Source organism: Rousettus aegyptiacus, unplaced genomic scaffold, assembly GCF_014176215.1.
Source record: "Rousettus aegyptiacus isolate mRouAeg1 unplaced genomic scaffold, mRouAeg1.p scaffold_m13_p_5, whole genome shotgun sequence".
In the NCBI taxonomy this organism is placed as follows: Eukaryota; Metazoa; Chordata; class Mammalia; order Chiroptera; family Pteropodidae; genus Rousettus; species Rousettus aegyptiacus.
Genome location: NW_023416308.1, coordinates 11,075,718 through 11,092,233, shown reverse-complemented (window position 1 = coordinate 11,092,233; position 16,516 = coordinate 11,075,718). Strand labels below are relative to the sequence as shown.

The window sequence follows — 16,516 nt, the reverse complement described above, 5'->3', positions numbered from 1 at the left end:
ATGGTCAGCAGCCGGCCTTTCTTGAACTCTCAGCTCTTTTCCTCTGCTCGCTTGCTTTGTCTTTTTTTTTTCTTTCTTCTTGTTTGCCTTCCTTCCTTTTCTTCCTTCTTTCCTCCCTTCTTTCTTGACTTTGTTCTTTAGAACAGTTGTAGGTTCCCAGCAAAACTGAACAGAAAATACAGAGATTTTTCCATACACCCCCCCGCCTGCCTCCCCCACTAGTTTGTTCCAACGGAGGAGCCCGCACTGACACATCATTGTCACCCAAAGTCCACAGTTTACAGGAGGGTTCGCTCTTGGTGGTGTACACCCTATGAGTTTGGACAAGTAGGTAATGGCACGGATCCACAATTACAGCATCATACAGAATAGTTGCACGTGGTATGGTTCCGATTCTGGGAGTTTAACCCTTGCTGTAATACAGTTATTTGATACGCTTCCCATCATCAGATTTTACCTGTGGCTCCAGTCATGTCCTTTATTTATTTTCCTGACTCATGATCCAATCCAGTATTGTGCGTTGCCTTTAGTCATGTCTCTTTAGCCTCCTTTAATCTGGAATGGGATCCTCAGCCTGTCTCTTATCTTTGACTTCGACATATTGGAATAGTCCGAACCTATTCTTTTATATAACGTCCTCTCGTTGTTCCTAACACTTTCTTTGCTTCGATGGGAAACATGTTTCAAAGTACAGTTCACGTTCTTCGATGTCATATCTGCAGAATTTTTTTTTTTCTCCCAGAATCTTAACTAAGAGGCCAAATGCTTTCGTTTTAGATCTAAAACGTGGACCTAAACTATGTTTTACGGGGAATTTGTGAACAACGTAGTCCGTTTGTGTGGCCTTGCTGGCTTTTATCCGTGAATAGAACTAGGACTGCCGTGTCTTTGCTCAGCGGCCTCCGACTGACTCGGAAGCTGTTCCTTCTCTCCTCAGGAGAAGAGCGGGCCCTGTGTCTTGTCGACGTGAAGAAAGTGAAACAGTCCCTGGCACAGTCTCACCTTCCTGCCCAGCCGGACATCTCGCCGAACATTTTCGAAGCTGTCAAGGGCTGCCACTTGTTTGCTGCTGGCAAGGTGAGCTCCCCTCAGGGCCTCAACTGGCAGAATGTTTTAGCGCATTAATTTTTAGGTCTTTTTTTCTAATACAAGCATTTTTAGGGCTACAAGTTTTCCTCTAACTACAGTTTTGGTTGCACCTTGTAAATTTTTTTTATCATTCCACATATTTTTAAATGTCTTATATTTTCTGTGAATGACAAGTTACTTAGAAATGTGCATTTTAGTTTTCCAAAATTGGTTTTTAAAAGTTGTAAGTTAACTTCATTATAATGTTTGACACGCTAAAAAAAAAAAATGTATGGAGTATATAAGTAAATTACAAAATTATAACACCTAATAGTGTCGTAAACATCCAGAAACTCAGTACCCAACCCAAGAAATAGAAGGCTACCAACAATTTGCATTTTCCTGTGTATTCTTCCCCTAGCCCATCCTGTCTCCCTCCACCTACCCTGCCAACTGCTCACCTTCATCTCAAGACCGATTTGAACAATTCTTTTCACCCTTGGTGAAATGATAAAAGATAGTTGTAGGAGATGAAGTAAGAGGGATTCGATTGTTCTAGAAAAGAGCATTGTTGTAGAACTCTATAAACACAGATCTTAGCTAAGAACTTTAACCTTTGGACCAAAATCTTCTGTAAATTCTTACAGCAGTTTCGACCACCTTTCCCCTCTCTGACGGTAAGATTGTCAAAAGAATCTGTCTCTAGCAAAAGACATGTACCCCCAGAGTGTGTGGGGGCAGGTGGGTTTCCTGAGCCTTTCTCTGCATCTCTGTTACATCAGTGGCTCTCAACCAGGGGTGATTCCGCCCCGCCAGGGACATTGGGCCGTGTCTGGAGACATTTTTGTTGTCATAACTGGCCATGATGCCATTGAGAGGCATCTGAGAGGTAGAGAGCCCAGGGTTGCTGTCTTATTCCTGCAATGCACAGAACAGGCCCTTGCCACAGGCCGTCGTCTGGTCCAAAGGATCGGTAGTGCTGAGGCTGAGAGACCCTGCTCTAAGCTGATGCTCTTTTCCTAGTTTTACTAAAGAATCCGTATACACAGCAGTGATGCTCTTCTTTCTTTTCTCTCTGTTGCCTTTCAGATTGAGAACGGGCTGTGCATCTGTGCAGCCATGCCCAACAAAGTCGTCATTCTCCGCTACAATGAAAACCTCAGCAAATACTGCATTCGGAAAGTAAGTCCCAGGCACCGCCCACCCTCCTCTCACTGGCACCTGGTGTGAGAATTGTGCTGTCTCAGGGGACAGCGTGTGTCCCATCTCTTTATCCTGCAGACCTGAAGCCTGGGCGACCTCCTTAGAGAGAGAGAAAGACACCTATCTTTCCTGGAGGAAGCTCCAGAGCCGCTGGTAGCTGCAGTTTCTCCCTCTCACTGTCCCTGTCCTGTTTGTGAGCTGTCTCTCCAGCCAGCCCAGCAAATCCAGCCTCTCATTAAGGCAGAAAGGAAGTTGGCTGATGGAGGAGATACTTCTTTTGAACCAGCAAAAAAAGAAAAGGAAAACGGTCTCTCTGAGAAGCTGGCACTCCCCGGTGGCACTTAGCAGAATCTTTCTCAGATCCCAAAAGTTTTTATTAATAACCTTTGGAAAAGCCAGCACTAGCGTGTTTCAGTATGTAGTTAGGGAGCTGGTTCTCGGAGCAGAGTGAGTCGTGGTGATGACTGCAGTCTGGGCACGGTGCACGGCAGGGCCTTCCTTATGTGTGCCTCGCTTCCGGAGGAGGCTTGTCAGTTGTCCCTCGACTTAGACCGTTTCACCCCTCATAAACCTGATTTATTTCAGGTGCTTTCATGATCAGTGTCAAAAGTAAAATGAGGGATGAATATAGAAGGATCATTACCTGTTAGAAAAACTGTTTCATTCTGAGTGGGCCGATGTTTAGTTTGTGTTTTTACTGAACACCTTCTGGTACCAGAGACTGAGCCGGCTACTGAACACCTTCTGGTACCAGAGACTGAGCCGGCTACTGAACACCTTCTGGTACCAGAGACTGAGCCGGCTGCTTTACAGACACTTTTCAAAACAATTCTGAAAAGCAGGCGCGGCAGTCCCCAATTGCAGGTCAGACAATTGAGGCTGGCTGAGATCCTAAGTTACAAAGTCGAGACCATACCTGAAGTTTGATTTTTTTTCCTACCATTTCACTATGTCGTGCTGCCTAAAAGTTTCCTCCTATACTTACGAGGTAATCAATAAATATTCAGTGGATGTGAAAATGCTGATTAGAGTTTAAAGTGTTAGCGTCAGGGGAATCCTCAGAAACCATTGCTTCTCAATAATTCCTGGCCATTGTTTTGGATAAGCGTTCCCGAGTCGTTGAATGAGGGTTGGCCTGAAAACAAGCAGAAGTAATTAGGAAGCGGGTAATTCACATAGATGACAACAATAGTGATGGTGATGATTACACAGGTAACAAGGTTCAAAATAAAAACACAGTTAGAACCTTGAAAAAAGAAGGAAACTAAAGCCACTCCCTCCAGCGAGTACTGTTAATAGTTGGTGTATTTTCCCAGACTTTTTCCTCTGACAAGAATGCCATACTTTTGAATAACTACCTTTTCATTGAAATGGTGTTTCTGACCCTTTTTTGGCTACCGTTTGACCTTTCTTCTTAGTCTGGGGTTGCAAAGAACCCAGAGGAAGGGAAGGGACGTCAGTCCTCGTGAGGGGCAGGAGACGACCGATCGAATGTGCTTTGCGTGACTGACAGCTTGAGCGAGTCTGGTGGCGGCCGCCCTCGAGGCTCGGTTAGGTGCCCGAGGCGGAAACAGGAGAGCCCAGGACGGCGGGTGCCCCGGGTCAACACTCACGGTCTCCTCTTCTGCCCTCTGTCTCAGGAGATAGAGACCTCAGAGCCCTGCAGCTGTATCCACTTCACCAACTACAGTATCCTCATCGGAACCAATAAATTCTACGAAATTGACATGAAGCAGTACACGCTTGAGGGTAGGGCGCGAGTCCTCCCCGGCCCACGCGCGGCTCCGGCCCCGCCGCCCGCCCGAGGGTGTTTCTGAAGCCCCGCTTCTCGCCCGCCTTTCCAGAATTCCTGGACAAGAACGACCATTCTTTGGCGCCTGCCGTGTTTGCCTCCTCTTCCAACAGTTTCCCTGTATCGATCGTGCAGGTGAACGGCGCAGGACAGCGGGAGGAGTACCTGCTCTGCTTCCACGGTGCGTCGGGGCTTGCCACCCCCTGCTCGCTCGGGCCCCCTGTCCCCCCACACCTGGGCGCTAGCCTGGCCCAGCACTGTTGTATTCTCGCCGGCAAGAAGGCAGTTCCTGCCATCCCTGTTCTTCACTTCTTTCTCTCTCTTTCCTTCTGTTCTTTTTTTCTCCCCTCTTGATGTTTCTCTCTTTTTTTTTCTCTCTAAATCTGTTTTTTTTTTTCTGTCTCTTTTTCCCTGTCTCTGGGGTCTCTGTTTCTCTCTCTTCCTCCCCATCTCTCTCCCTACCCCATTCTCCTTCCTCCACCCTTTTCTTTTCCTGCCTTTCCCCCTTTCAGTTGAACCCTCTTTTTAAAAATAAATCGCAGACGTGGCTCAGCAGAAGCCCGTAGATTTTAATGGTCTAGGGGGTCGTCTGGGCGCGATTACTTCTTCTTCAGGCAAAATGTGTGCCGTTGACACCGCCTGCCCCTGACTGTGCCCATGCCCCCGGCTCTGACCCCTTGCAGAATTTGGGGTGTTCGTGGATTCTTACGGAAGACGTAGCCGCACAGACGATCTCAAGTGGAGTCGCTTACCTTTGGCCTTCGGTAAGTGAGGCAAGGTGTGGAGGGCCCTTTCCTGCCAGCTGGTCTCCTGGGAGAGAATTACAAATGGGACTCCTTTCGGCCTACACACTGTGCTCGTGGAGTCCCATTAGACACCAGTGTCACTGTAGTCGTCACCCGGACGAGCGTTCAGGGCAAAGATTCTGAGGCTTGATACAGAACCACATCAGCCAGACCCCGCCCCCCCCCGCCCCCGCCACCAGCCTTGTGAAGTGTTTGTTAGGCTCTCGTGATAGAAAGGAGACCAGTCTCTGTGAGGTTATTTAAATCCTTTCACAGGCAGCATAGTATTCCATGGCATAGCTGAGCACCTCTCGATATTATTAATTCGAATTAGGCAGAGCACTTCAGTCATGGCTGCTCTGTTTGTAAATGTGAACAAGGCTGTACTAATTTTTTTATACCTGTCCAATAGTATCCTCTGCTCATAAGTCCTAAAAGTGGAAGCGCTGGGCGAAAGCATGAACACATACAAACAAATGTGCCTGTGCGAATGTTCAGAAACGCCATGACGGCAGAAACACGCGTCAAGGCTGTTTTGTCGATCTGTGGCTACATATCAGATTCCCAGACTTAGTGCCTGAACACAGCAACTGCGATTGCCCACGATTCTGTGGTTGACCGGACAGTTCTGCTGTGTGGGGTGTCCCCAGGGGCACTGGCACAACGAAAATGACCTCACAGACATGGCGGGCGCTTGGTGCCATTGGTGGGAGCTCGGCTGGGGCTGGTGGCTGGAGGCCTCGGCTCCTCTCTACAGGGGCTTCTTCCAGGAGAGCAAAGGCAGGAGATGTCGGGCCTTCTCACTGCCACTGCATTCTGCTGGTCAAAGGAGGCCAGGGAGCCAGCCCAGGTTCAAGGCGAGGAGACGCCCCTGGGGCCCGAGTGCCAGCAGGCACGACTAACAGTCTGATGCCGAAGTAATAGTTTACCACCAGGAGTGAGTGAGAATCTCCTTTTCCCTTTAAGACAGAAAACATCATGCCCTAGAGTGTCAGTGACAGCATGATAAATAGTAGTAAGACCAAAAATATCTAATTAGCTCTGAAACCAGTCTTTTTGAATTTAATTTTTTTTCAAAAATTCATATAATCAGTTTCGAAAGGTATACAATGAAAAGTCTCATCCATACTACCTATCTTCCAAATTCTCCTTTCTCACTCTCTTTAGAAAAAAGAAACAAAAACAAAAACCATTAACAGTTTCTGAGTCTTCTGGTACTTAATGAAAATACAGAGGCATAAAAAATATATCCTTATACGCCCCCTTTTAAAAATAACATTAGTAGCACACGTTACACACTATTCTGAACCTTGCCGTACGCTGTGTAAAACGATGCACCTCCGTTTTTTCCCATATCAGTACACGGAGAGCTTCTTCATGCAGTCTTACAGCTTTGCAGAATTCCTTAGATGTACCGTCATTTATCTAACTGATCCCCTAGAATGTACCTTCGAGTTGGTCCCCATCTTCTGCTCTAACTGCATGGCCGTGAACAAATGCGAACGTGCCTCATCACGCTGCCACGTGGACGTTTGTGAAGGACCAGCTCCTTTCCGTGGGGTTGCTGGGTCCAAGGAGGCATTGCAGCCGGGTTTTGATGTTCTCTCTGCTAACGCTTCCTTCACGCTCTTCCCCCGCGCTGCGGCCGCGCAGCCTACAGGGAACCCTATCTGTTTGTGACCCACTTCAACTCACTCGAAGTGATTGAGATCCAGGCACGCTCCTCTCTGGGGTAAGCACTGCCGTGCAGGCCGCGGAAGCCTCCGCCGTTGGGGTTGGGTGTCGGGCCGCTCGTGGGTTTCCTCCTTCCCGCCCGGCAGCTGAGGTCCCCCGCCATGCAGATTCTCATCCGGTGCTGTACTCCGCAGGACCCCTGCCCGGGCGTATTTGGAAATCCCAAACCCACGCTACCTGGGCCCTGCAATTTCCTCGGGAGCGATTTACCTGGCGTCCTCGTACCAGGATAAATTAAGGGTCATTTGCTGCAAAGGCAACCTCGTGAAGGAGTCCAGCACTGACCACCACCGGGGTCCCTCCACCTCCCGCAGGTACTGTGCCCCGCCTCTTCCTCATTGCAGGGGCCAAGTGCTGTCTGCAAAGCAGAAAGAAATCTCGCTAAACTGGTCGAAGGTTTCCCAATATTCAAGCTCAAGCCACTTATTTCTTTGAGATTGATAGCATTGAAAAGACATAGTCACAATGTCAGGAGGATTTAAAAATGTCCCCTCATAAAAGGCAGAAGGAAATGTCCAACCTTTTTCTGGTGGGTATTTTCAGTGGCTCCATTTGGAAAGGGGCAGGAATTATGCATTCATTGCCTTAGTTAGTAGCTATTCTGCGGGGCTAGTAGGGCTTGTTGTGGCAGGTTTAGTGATGAATCAGCCAGATGAATCCCCTTTTCTGAGGAATCCCCAGGGGAGAGACACATGCAATCAGGCACTTACAGCACAGCTTAGAAGGACGAGGCTGGCATCTGGGTCGCGTAGGCACTGTGGGAGCTCAGAGGAGGGCCCCCTGCCTAGACTCGGGGGTCAGGGACAACTTCCCAGAAGAAATGAGGTCCTATGTATCTTTTCCTCTTTCTTTGCATGTTTTGTAATTTTTTTGTTGTTGTTGTTGGAAACCAAACATTCCAAATACAATGATGTAGCAACTGTGGAAATCAGGTCTCCCTCCCTGGGTTTGTCGTGGCTGCTTATTTAGTGACTGTCCTAGATGAATTCCGTCAAGTCCGTATTTGTTCATGTTCCTCCACTGAAGTTTCTGGGGCTAGAGCTTTTCTCTTGAGGTAGCCTCGAGTCAGGACAAAGGAAAGCCAGCCCGAAGAACAGTCCTTTCCAAGGAGTCGCCAGACAGGTCAGGTAGTGACAGTTTTCTGGGTACGGGGCTTTCTGGGGATCTTCAGTCCTGACGTGCATCCTGCAGGGGCAGCTAGGCTGCTGATTTTCACAGCTCCCGAGGTTGCAAGGCCCTCGGCTTTCAACACTGCCGCAGACCTGGGTTGAGAGGGGTGGGAATAGTTCAAGTTAAAATGTCACGACGCTTGTTGTTCTCACTGAGATTCAGCTGTTTTTCTTGCATAAATGCTCTTCGAATTGTTGCAGATCCAGGTTGACGTGTAGGTTTGAGATGTGTAAGTTTAAGTTCTTGGTCCATAGGAAGGTCCGAGATTATTGAACTGATCTAGGATTTTAATTTTCTGGACTGGTTTACAAACCTCATGAGTCTACCCTGTGTAAAAGAGTCATGTGGACTCTCAGCCATGTGCCAGAGACCGTGTCTGGCACTGGCATGCGCAGATGAAGGGGACACTGGTTTTATTCTGAAGGGACTTGCAGTTGGTGGAGGAACCACCTCTAATATTACGAAATGCTTAGATCTTGCAAAGTAGAGTCATCAACTTAATATTCTGAGACTTCGTCCTAATTTTGCTGAAATATAGGAGTTAGTCTAAAATGTTTGGTCAGTATGATTTTAATATCAGGAACTTGCTGGAAAACCAGAAGCACCAAATAACCAGCAGCTCCTATCTCTTTTGGCTTGACCCTGCCTCAAGGGCGAGTTCTCAAAGGGCTATAGTCGTCCCCTGAAAATGTCTAGATTTCATTTAAGTAGTTTCCAAGTGATGCCAAGAATCAAAGTAGGTTTTTTTCCCCTCCATTGCCTCACTAGTGAGATGGCCAGGCCCCTTCCTTCTGAGACTATACAGTGTCTCTGTAATGAGTTACTTATTCTGTGGTCGAAAATGGTTTCAGTTCCTGTGAACAGGGGCAGAACTGATGCTGTTGCTTTCCTGCTGTTTCCAGGCACGTCTGGGAATCAGCAGTTAGTCTGGTCACCTCCTGGTTTATAAAGTGGTCTTTTTGCTGCTGACTGCTTTGGGCTGATCAGAACGTAGCTTGGCTGAGTGCGATTCACCGCAGGCTGCATTGCCCTGGTCTGTTTAGCAGAGCAGGGAAATGTAACTCTTTGCAAGAAACAGAAAAGTAACATGGTAGATTATTGTTTATTAATGGATACGGAGATGGAAGGATGCCCACTCGCAGGAAATGATGAGTGTTTTCTTTCATCCCAGTAATGGAAGCTGACACCCCAAATGGCCTTCTTGGAGCCATCTTTCTTCCCCTGGGCAGTAAGCTCCCTCACTTGCTTTATGATGGGCCCCTGTGGACACATTTTATAATTTCTCTTCCATTATAAATAGGCTTAATGTAATTCTACTTGGAATTCATTTTTTTATGTCTTCTGTATCTTAAAGCCACGTAACTAGAGAGGAATATAAACTTTGATTTCAAGCTGTTGAAATCTGAATTACCTCAGATTTTATTGCTCTGTACCCAACACGGGGAAATTCTAGTGCTCTAAGAATGTTATCGGAATCTTCCCATCAAGAAGAGAATGATATGAACCATTCACAATGAACTGACCATTTATAAAATTATCTCTGCTCACCAGCCTCTCAGTTTTACTGTAGAGCAGAAATTGGCAGACTTTCTCTATAAAGGTCTAGATAGTAAATATTTTTGGCTTTGCAGTCCATATGGTCTCTGTCTCAAGTACTCAACTCTGCTGGAGTGTGAAAGCAGCCACAGACAGTGTATAACCAGATGGGCATGGCTGTGTGCCAATAAAACTTTATTTATAAAAACAGGCATCTGTCTGGTTTTGGCCCTGACGCTTGCTCTAGAGTAGGGTTCCCCAGCCCCCGGGCTGCAGACTGGTACCAGTCCATGGCCTCTTAGGAACTGGGCCGCACAGCAGGAGGTAAGCAGCGAGCCAGAGAGTGAAGCTTCATCTGTACCTGCAGCCGCTCCCCAGTACTAACATCACTGCCTCAGCTCCTCCTCAGGTCATCAGGCATTAGATTCTCGTAGGAGCTCCGGTCCCTGGTGCTCTAGAGTCTCTTTTCTCCCAGTGGGTTGATGTCTTTGCTGCTCAGTCGCTTTCAATAATGGGCATTGACAAAAGAAATTCTGGCAGTCAGACCAATAATTGAAGAACAAGAAAATCAACAAGCTGATAACGTGATAGCTGTTCCAAAGAGAAGGATTTAAATTTCGAAGATTAAGATAGGCCTTTGGGAAAACCAGTGATAACTTTCGAATATTTTTGAAGAAATCGCTACGATTTACTGCCAAAGTCCAACAGTGATGTAAAGGATGTCATATAACGTGTTAGCATACAATTTTGTTGAGAAAATTACAGCAAAATAAGTATGAGATTCGTTCTTGTTATATTCTTAGAATCAGCATGTAATTGCAGTTATAATTCAGATTTTTTAAATGTCTGGGATAAAATAAATTTATTTTCCTGATTTCTACCTTTATTTTCCAAGATGAAGCCCCAATCAATGAAAATATGTCTCCTGGTAGTTTTCAATATAAAATTTCGATCCCATTTTAAGCAGGTTGTTTTTTCCCACCACTGATTATGCTCAGATATGAGGATCTGGATACTCTTTCTGCTCGTTGAGGAGGGAAGAAATTGACTCAGAAGACCGCATTTCAGTTCTCACTGTATTTCTGGATCTTGCTTCTTCAGAGAGGTGGTTAGGGCCACGTCTGCTGAAATCTTTACCTGAAATACCTGGGCCAGGACTGGGTGCAGGGTTGGATTGGTCGTCCAAAAAGGCCACAGTGTTTTCAATTATTTGGTTATTAACCATCCATCTTCGGGGCCAGGGACATTATCTGAGCCAGCCCTGCTCGGTCGTTTCCTAATGATCTCAGGCCTGACCCCTACACTTCTCGCATCAGCTTTGGGTGCCACAAAGACTCTTGGAAAGCCGGCTGGAGGGAGAGGTGACCACACACCAGGCCCAGGAGCGGGACAGACATGGCAGCCTACAGCGATGAGTACAGGCTTTTCTCAAAACGGCTCCCTTGTATCGAGGGCTTTTTAGCAGGCTTAACCCCGCTTGTTAGCCCTGCTGTGGCGATTTAACGAGATGATGCACTTAAAGAGCTTAGTGCGGGGCCTGGCACACAGTAGGTGCTTAGTGAATCAAAGCGTGCTCCGAGGCCAGGAAGCTTGATTTTCTTACGATGTCATCTTTACTTTCTTCCCTGTCCTCCCTACCCCAATAAAACAAACAAAAAAGCCCGAAGAACTCCAGGCGGGGTCTTTTTCTCATAGTCGTTGTTGAGATGGGGGCACGGGGGCGGCTCAGAGAAGGAAAAGCCCCCTTTGGGGTTATGACTGCTCAGTTCCCCTTCCCTCTTCTGTCGCCAGCAGCCCCAACAAGCGAGGCCCGCCAACGTACAACGAGCACATCACCAAGCGCGTGGCCTCCAGCCCGGCGCCGCCCGAAGGCCCCAGCCACCCGAGAGAGCCAAGCACACCCCACCGCTACCGAGAGGGGCGGACGGAGCTGCGCAGGGACAAGTCGCCCGGCCGCCCCCTGGAGCGGGAGAAGTCCCCAGGCCGGATGCTTAGCACTCGGAGGGAGCGGTCCCCTGGGAGGCTGTTCGAAGACAGCAGCAGGGGCCGGCTGCCCGTGGGAGCTGTGAGGACTCCCCTGTCCCAGGTCAACAAGGTGAAGCAACATCCAGAGGCCAGAGGAATGACTGGGGTGGGGGTACGGGGGTGGGGCGGGGTAAGGGAACTCCGTTAACCTAACTCACCTGACGAGGTTAGGAAGAAAACGTAGTTGATTTAAGAAAAGGTTTCCTACGCAAACGGATACCGTGTGTAGGATACTGTGTGTGTGCGCGTGTGTAACCCAAAATGTAACAGCTACCAAAGCGTATCATTCTTGTCAGCAGTTTCTAGAGATAGTCTATGCATACAAGGAAATGTGAGTGAGTGTGTTCTCTCTTCTTAAGCAAAAACGTACTGCACAGAACGTTTTATGCCTTACTTTTTCAAACACACCTACAAGTACACACACGTACATCAAGAATTTTTCCGGAAGGCTACACAGAAACTGGTAGAAGTTGCTGTCTTCTAGAACTTTGAATCTTCTGTCACCGGAAGCTGATTTTCTGCCACCTGCAGGTCACCATTGGCACCTGTGCTAGTCTAGAGAGGAGGAAAGCCATCCAAATGTTTTTCTTACCTCCTTTCATTTCCTGATGAAATGATGTGTGTGTGTGTGCATGCATGCATGTGTCATAGTAGAGATACACACATAGCTTTGGGGACTTTTCAGTGAACTTCAGTCCCTGAGGGACGCCAAGCTTTGAGGGCTGGCTCTGCTGGTTGGTGCCACTCTGCAGAGCATCCCTGAGAGCAGGGACCAGGTGCTGCAGACTTCCTGTCGGGATTACGCACAGAGCACCGCAGTCTCCGTGTTGCTACAACCCTCCTCCTCCTTTTGCTCCTAGGTCTGGGACCAGTCTTCAGTATAAATCTCAGTTCGAAAAACCAACTCCTCGTCCCAATCTGCAGGAAAACACCAAACATACTATGGAACTCTGCTGAAGGGGACCCCAGTGCCCACCTGCCCAGCTACTCCATGGCACAGCTGGCCCCAGACCCACCTCAGCACGGACACCCCTGCATCCAGGAGGTGCAGGGGGCTGAGGCTGCTCGGAGCTGTGGGCACCTTCCTGCAGTCATCCTCTCTGCACTTTGTTACTCTTTCAAAGCATTCATAAACTTTTGTACCTAGCTCTAGCCTGCACCAGTTCATCACAGGAAGCCAACCTGGCGCTAACTACGACGTGGTTAGAATCCTAATTAATAGTTTACTTTAAGATCCTAGGGTTCGTTGGTTTTTTTTTTTCCCTTCAGTTTCTTTTCTTGCGTCTTTTTTTTTTTTTTTTAAGACAACAGAATTCTTACTAGATTTCAATAGCAGTGTATTTCCTGTTGTAGTCATTTTTAGCTAGATCCCACCATCAGGTCTATGCTACTGAAACGTATTGTGGAAGCGCCCCTGCCAGTTGGCTAACCTCCCGCACTCACATAGGTTCATTCTCATTCTAGCCCATCCTCGCAGATGGCCCTGTTTTACCCAGGGTGACATCTTAGCCAAATGTTTACTGTTCTCATTGCCTTTTATGGCCTTGACGACTTCCCTCCCACCAGCTGAGAATGTACGGAGGTCTTCAGGCCTCAGCTCGGAGGCAGTGACTTGGGGCCAAGGGACCTCGAGGAGCTTTCCCTCCCTGCCCCTCAGCGTCATCTCCCCAGCCTGCTGCCCCCCGCTTTCCATGTAGCTTTGACCAGGAAAGCATGCAATAGACTCGCTCTGAGGCCGGCATTAATGGGTCTCTGGGCCCGGGAGGGAACCAGGGGCACCCACCTGCTGTCCGTGACGGCACGCCGTTCCCCACCCCGGGATGGGAGGGGACCCGTCTGGGAGTTCTGCATGGCCGTTCACTGCATGTGCTGTCGCCCGACCTGGCTGCCCCCCGCCCCGGGTTGCTCTGCCAATATTACTAGTTCCATACCACAGCTTCCGCCGCATCGAGACCCTCGAACGACTTGCCAACTCACTGGCCACAAAAAGCTGCAGTCTGTAGTACTAAACAAACAAAAACCAAACGCTCAAGCCTTACGACCAGAGAAGGATTTCAGCAAACCACCACCTCACACTTTCACGCTTCCTGCCGACTCCCTCGTGGATGACTCTGTTCACACAAAACCCAGCACGGTTCTACCCCACGAAACTGTGACTTCCCAAACGAGCCTTTCCCTAGGGCTAGACTCAGACCAGGAAGTTGGAGGAGGAAGCCGCAGCCCAACCCTCCCCGCTCTGCGGGGGTCGGGAAGCCCTCCCTAGGTGCAGTGCGGCTCACTTTTACCCTCCATCAGAGTGCGACATTCCTGGCGACTGGTAAAGAACCAACTTAGAGGCTTTGCAGTTGGCAAGCTGACTAGCGGCCTTATTTCTGCCTTTAATCTCCCGCAAGGCATCTCTTGCTCCGGATTCTCCGTGACTCTTAGGCACGCCTCCAACAACCCAGGCACGTGCTAGGTAGGCGGACAGGTAGACCTGTTGCCACCACGGCAGGTGGACACGACCGTGTTTCAACCCCTACGTCCAGTTCTGACCACTTTCCCAGATTGCAACCCGGCCCAAGTCCCGGCTCCTTCCTGCTCGTCTCTTAACCTAAGTGCTCTGTCATTTGAAACGCCCATGGTCCTCCATGTCGTCACGCCCTGGGCAGGTGTCATGCCTTCGTGTTTTATGTGCCGCTCAGCGTCTCGGGGCTCATACTGCATCCCCTCCCTCCCCCGGGGCAGGTCCGACTGAATGTTTGCTGAAGTTTCTGTCTCTTGGTCCACAAGTATTTGGAAAGGTCACCGAGAATTGGTGTTTCAGTCTTGGCATTTCATTTAGGATCTCCATGAGAAACAGGCTTCTAGAGCCCTGAAAATGTATATCGCGTGTCTCATTCGTGAAATGCTTCCTGCTCTAGAACTAGCTCAAAAGACTGTACATATTTACAAGAAACTTTATATTCGTAACAAAAAAAAAAAGGAAATTGAATTGGTTTCTACTTTTTTATTGTAAAAGGTGCATTTTTCAACACTTACTTTTGGTTTCAATGGTGGTGGTTGTGGACAGCCATCTTCATTGGAGGGTGGGGAGCTCCGTGTGACCACCAAGATGCCAGCAGGAGATACCGAAACATGAAATCGCAGTCAAAAGCTTATTAGCATAAATAAGATTCTAGGTCTCCAAAAGTACAGGCTTTTTCTTCATTACCTTTTTTATTCAGAACGAGGAAAAGAACACAGGGAGCAATTCAAGATCCACCTTGAGAAGAATGGACTTTGCTGTTGAACAATAGTGAAATAAAGCAATGATTTAAAACGTTCGCTTCAGTGCAACGACCTCTTCTTTTCTCGAGAGAGACCATAAAAATCCTAAGCGTGGCCCGTGTCAGCTCAGGCTTCTTATCCCGGCACGGGACCTCCCTCCCTTTACACGGAGGCTTTCCTCTGGGGCGGTGGGAGCCCCACAGGGGTCAGAGTACACTGCTGTCCGGGGATCGATAGACTCCCCGCATTCTCTTCCAAAAGTGCGACATTGTCGAAGTTTGGTCATTACTTCCACTGAACCATGAAGTGGTTATTAAGGTCACTTCGCAGGACAGAGCTGGAAAGCTCCTTAGGCAAGGCAGTCAGGCCCTGTTGAAAGGATTACTCGAGAATGGATTACCTAGAAGGCAGCTACTCAGGAAAACAGGGCACCTTAAAGTTTCATTATCATAAAGCCACAGGGAATTTAATGATGTAGATTACATGGAGGCAGGAGTTCAGATCAAGGTGATTTAAAATGTAAATATATTTTTAACTAGATGAGTTTTTACAGTCTGCAAGGTAAATTTTTTCTATTTTTTTTTTAGTTCGTCAGTAAAATTTTGCTTGATCCAGGCAAAAACTTCAGTTTTGGCAAACCGTGATTTTTCTCATGGTTCCTGTTGCTTTTAATCTTTCATTTTTATTTTCCAGGGAGTAATCTGACCACAGTCAAAATCTGACTTGTGGGGTCATATCCGACATAGCTTGTGACAGGAACCGTTGCCATTCTGTTCCTCCTCTTTCCTGTTGGGGATAAAAATCTGCCAAAGTCATAGCTGTTAAGAGTGGAAATCGCTCAAAAGGTGAACTAGTAAAATGTCGGAACCTTTCTCATACTAGTAGGAAAAGTCCATTAAATACCAACCATTATTGTCTTGAGGATTCTTGTCGGCCACAGAATACTTCAAACACATAAGTAAACACGGTTCATTCCAAAAGGAATGTACCAGAAAGGATCTTTGGACCCTAAGGAATGACCTCAAAGAAACAACTGACAAATCAGTCATATCACAAAATGAGGCCCAGCCTTCTGTGTTACTCTTCCTGTGTCTTAAGCACAAAATTAGATGTCATGTTCCTGCTCTTACAGTTTAAAGGGGCTGATCGCATAGCAAATTTCAAACTATGAAACTTCAGGATTTGGAGAGGTAGGCCAAAAAGAGATGATTTGCCTAATAAGACTGAATAACAGTCTTGTCTTCAAAATGGGGTCTCTTGAATATGGTTTGCTTTAGAAAACATTCATGCAGATTTAAGTCTAAAGCTAAGCCCAGCTAAGCTCTCAGTCTCATAATACAGCAGTTTTAATTGGCCTATTCCAGTGGTTCTAAACCAGGGGCGACTTTGCTCTCCTTCCCCGAGGACAAAGAATGTCTGGAGACACCTTTGGTCACCACAACTAGGGTGTACTATTGGCACCTAGTGGGCAAGAGGCCAGGGATGTGTCCTACGTGTCCTATGAATGCCTAGGAAGGCCCCCACCCACCACAAAGAGTTCTAAGGCCCCAAGTGTCAGTACTGCTGAGGTTGAGAAACCTGGGCCTGTTCTGGTCAGATTTCTTTCATGGCAGTTTAAATGTTGCTTATGATGTCTAAAGCATGGCAACTGTGACTCTAGGCACACAGTGTTGATCAGAGAAAAATGGTTTATCACCTGTCTCATCGAACGTCGAAGCTTTTATTTTCCTGAAGCTGGGAGGGTGGAAATACGGTACAGCGCTGATTGCTTCATTTTCCCTTGAGTCTATCAATGATTAATGGAACTATTTGCCTTGAAGGGGTTGTTACCGGCAGAGGAAAAAACCTTGAAAGTGACTTTGCTACTATATATAAGTCAGGCTGTCTTTCAGAGAACCACAGAGGGGAAACAGGTTGACCCAGGGTACACACAGCTGGAGCTGTCTCTCGTTGA

At 47.7% G+C, this 16,516-nt stretch overlaps 1 protein-coding gene across 15 annotated transcripts in view; it reads left to right on the top strand.

Annotated features, from left to right (window-relative positions):
* The window catches only part of CIT (citron rho-interacting serine/threonine kinase), a 144,985-nt gene extending 130,367 nt beyond the window's left edge, over positions 1-14,618 (top strand). For 11 of the 15 annotated variants that reach the window (XM_016149547.2, XM_016149546.2, XM_016149542.2 and 8 more), the window contains 9 exons: positions 938-1,077; positions 2,158-2,250; positions 3,912-4,020; positions 4,116-4,244; positions 4,747-4,827; positions 6,502-6,580; positions 6,717-6,896; positions 11,080-11,383; positions 12,174-14,618. In XM_016149547.2, coding sequence (XP_016005033.2) covers positions 938-1,077; positions 2,158-2,250; positions 3,912-4,020; positions 4,116-4,244; positions 4,747-4,827; positions 6,502-6,580; positions 6,717-6,896; positions 11,080-11,383; positions 12,174-12,197 — 1,139 coding nt within the window. In that variant the 3' untranslated portion in view covers positions 12,198-14,618. The remainder of the gene's footprint in view (positions 1-937; positions 1,078-2,157; positions 2,251-3,911; positions 4,021-4,115; positions 4,245-4,746; positions 4,828-6,501; positions 6,581-6,716; positions 6,897-11,079; positions 11,384-12,173) is intronic. The other 4 variants (XM_036220151.1, XM_016149537.2, XM_016149540.2 and 1 more) reach the window with 1 other exon arrangement.
* The last annotated feature ends 1,898 nt before the right edge of the window (positions 14,619-16,516 follow it).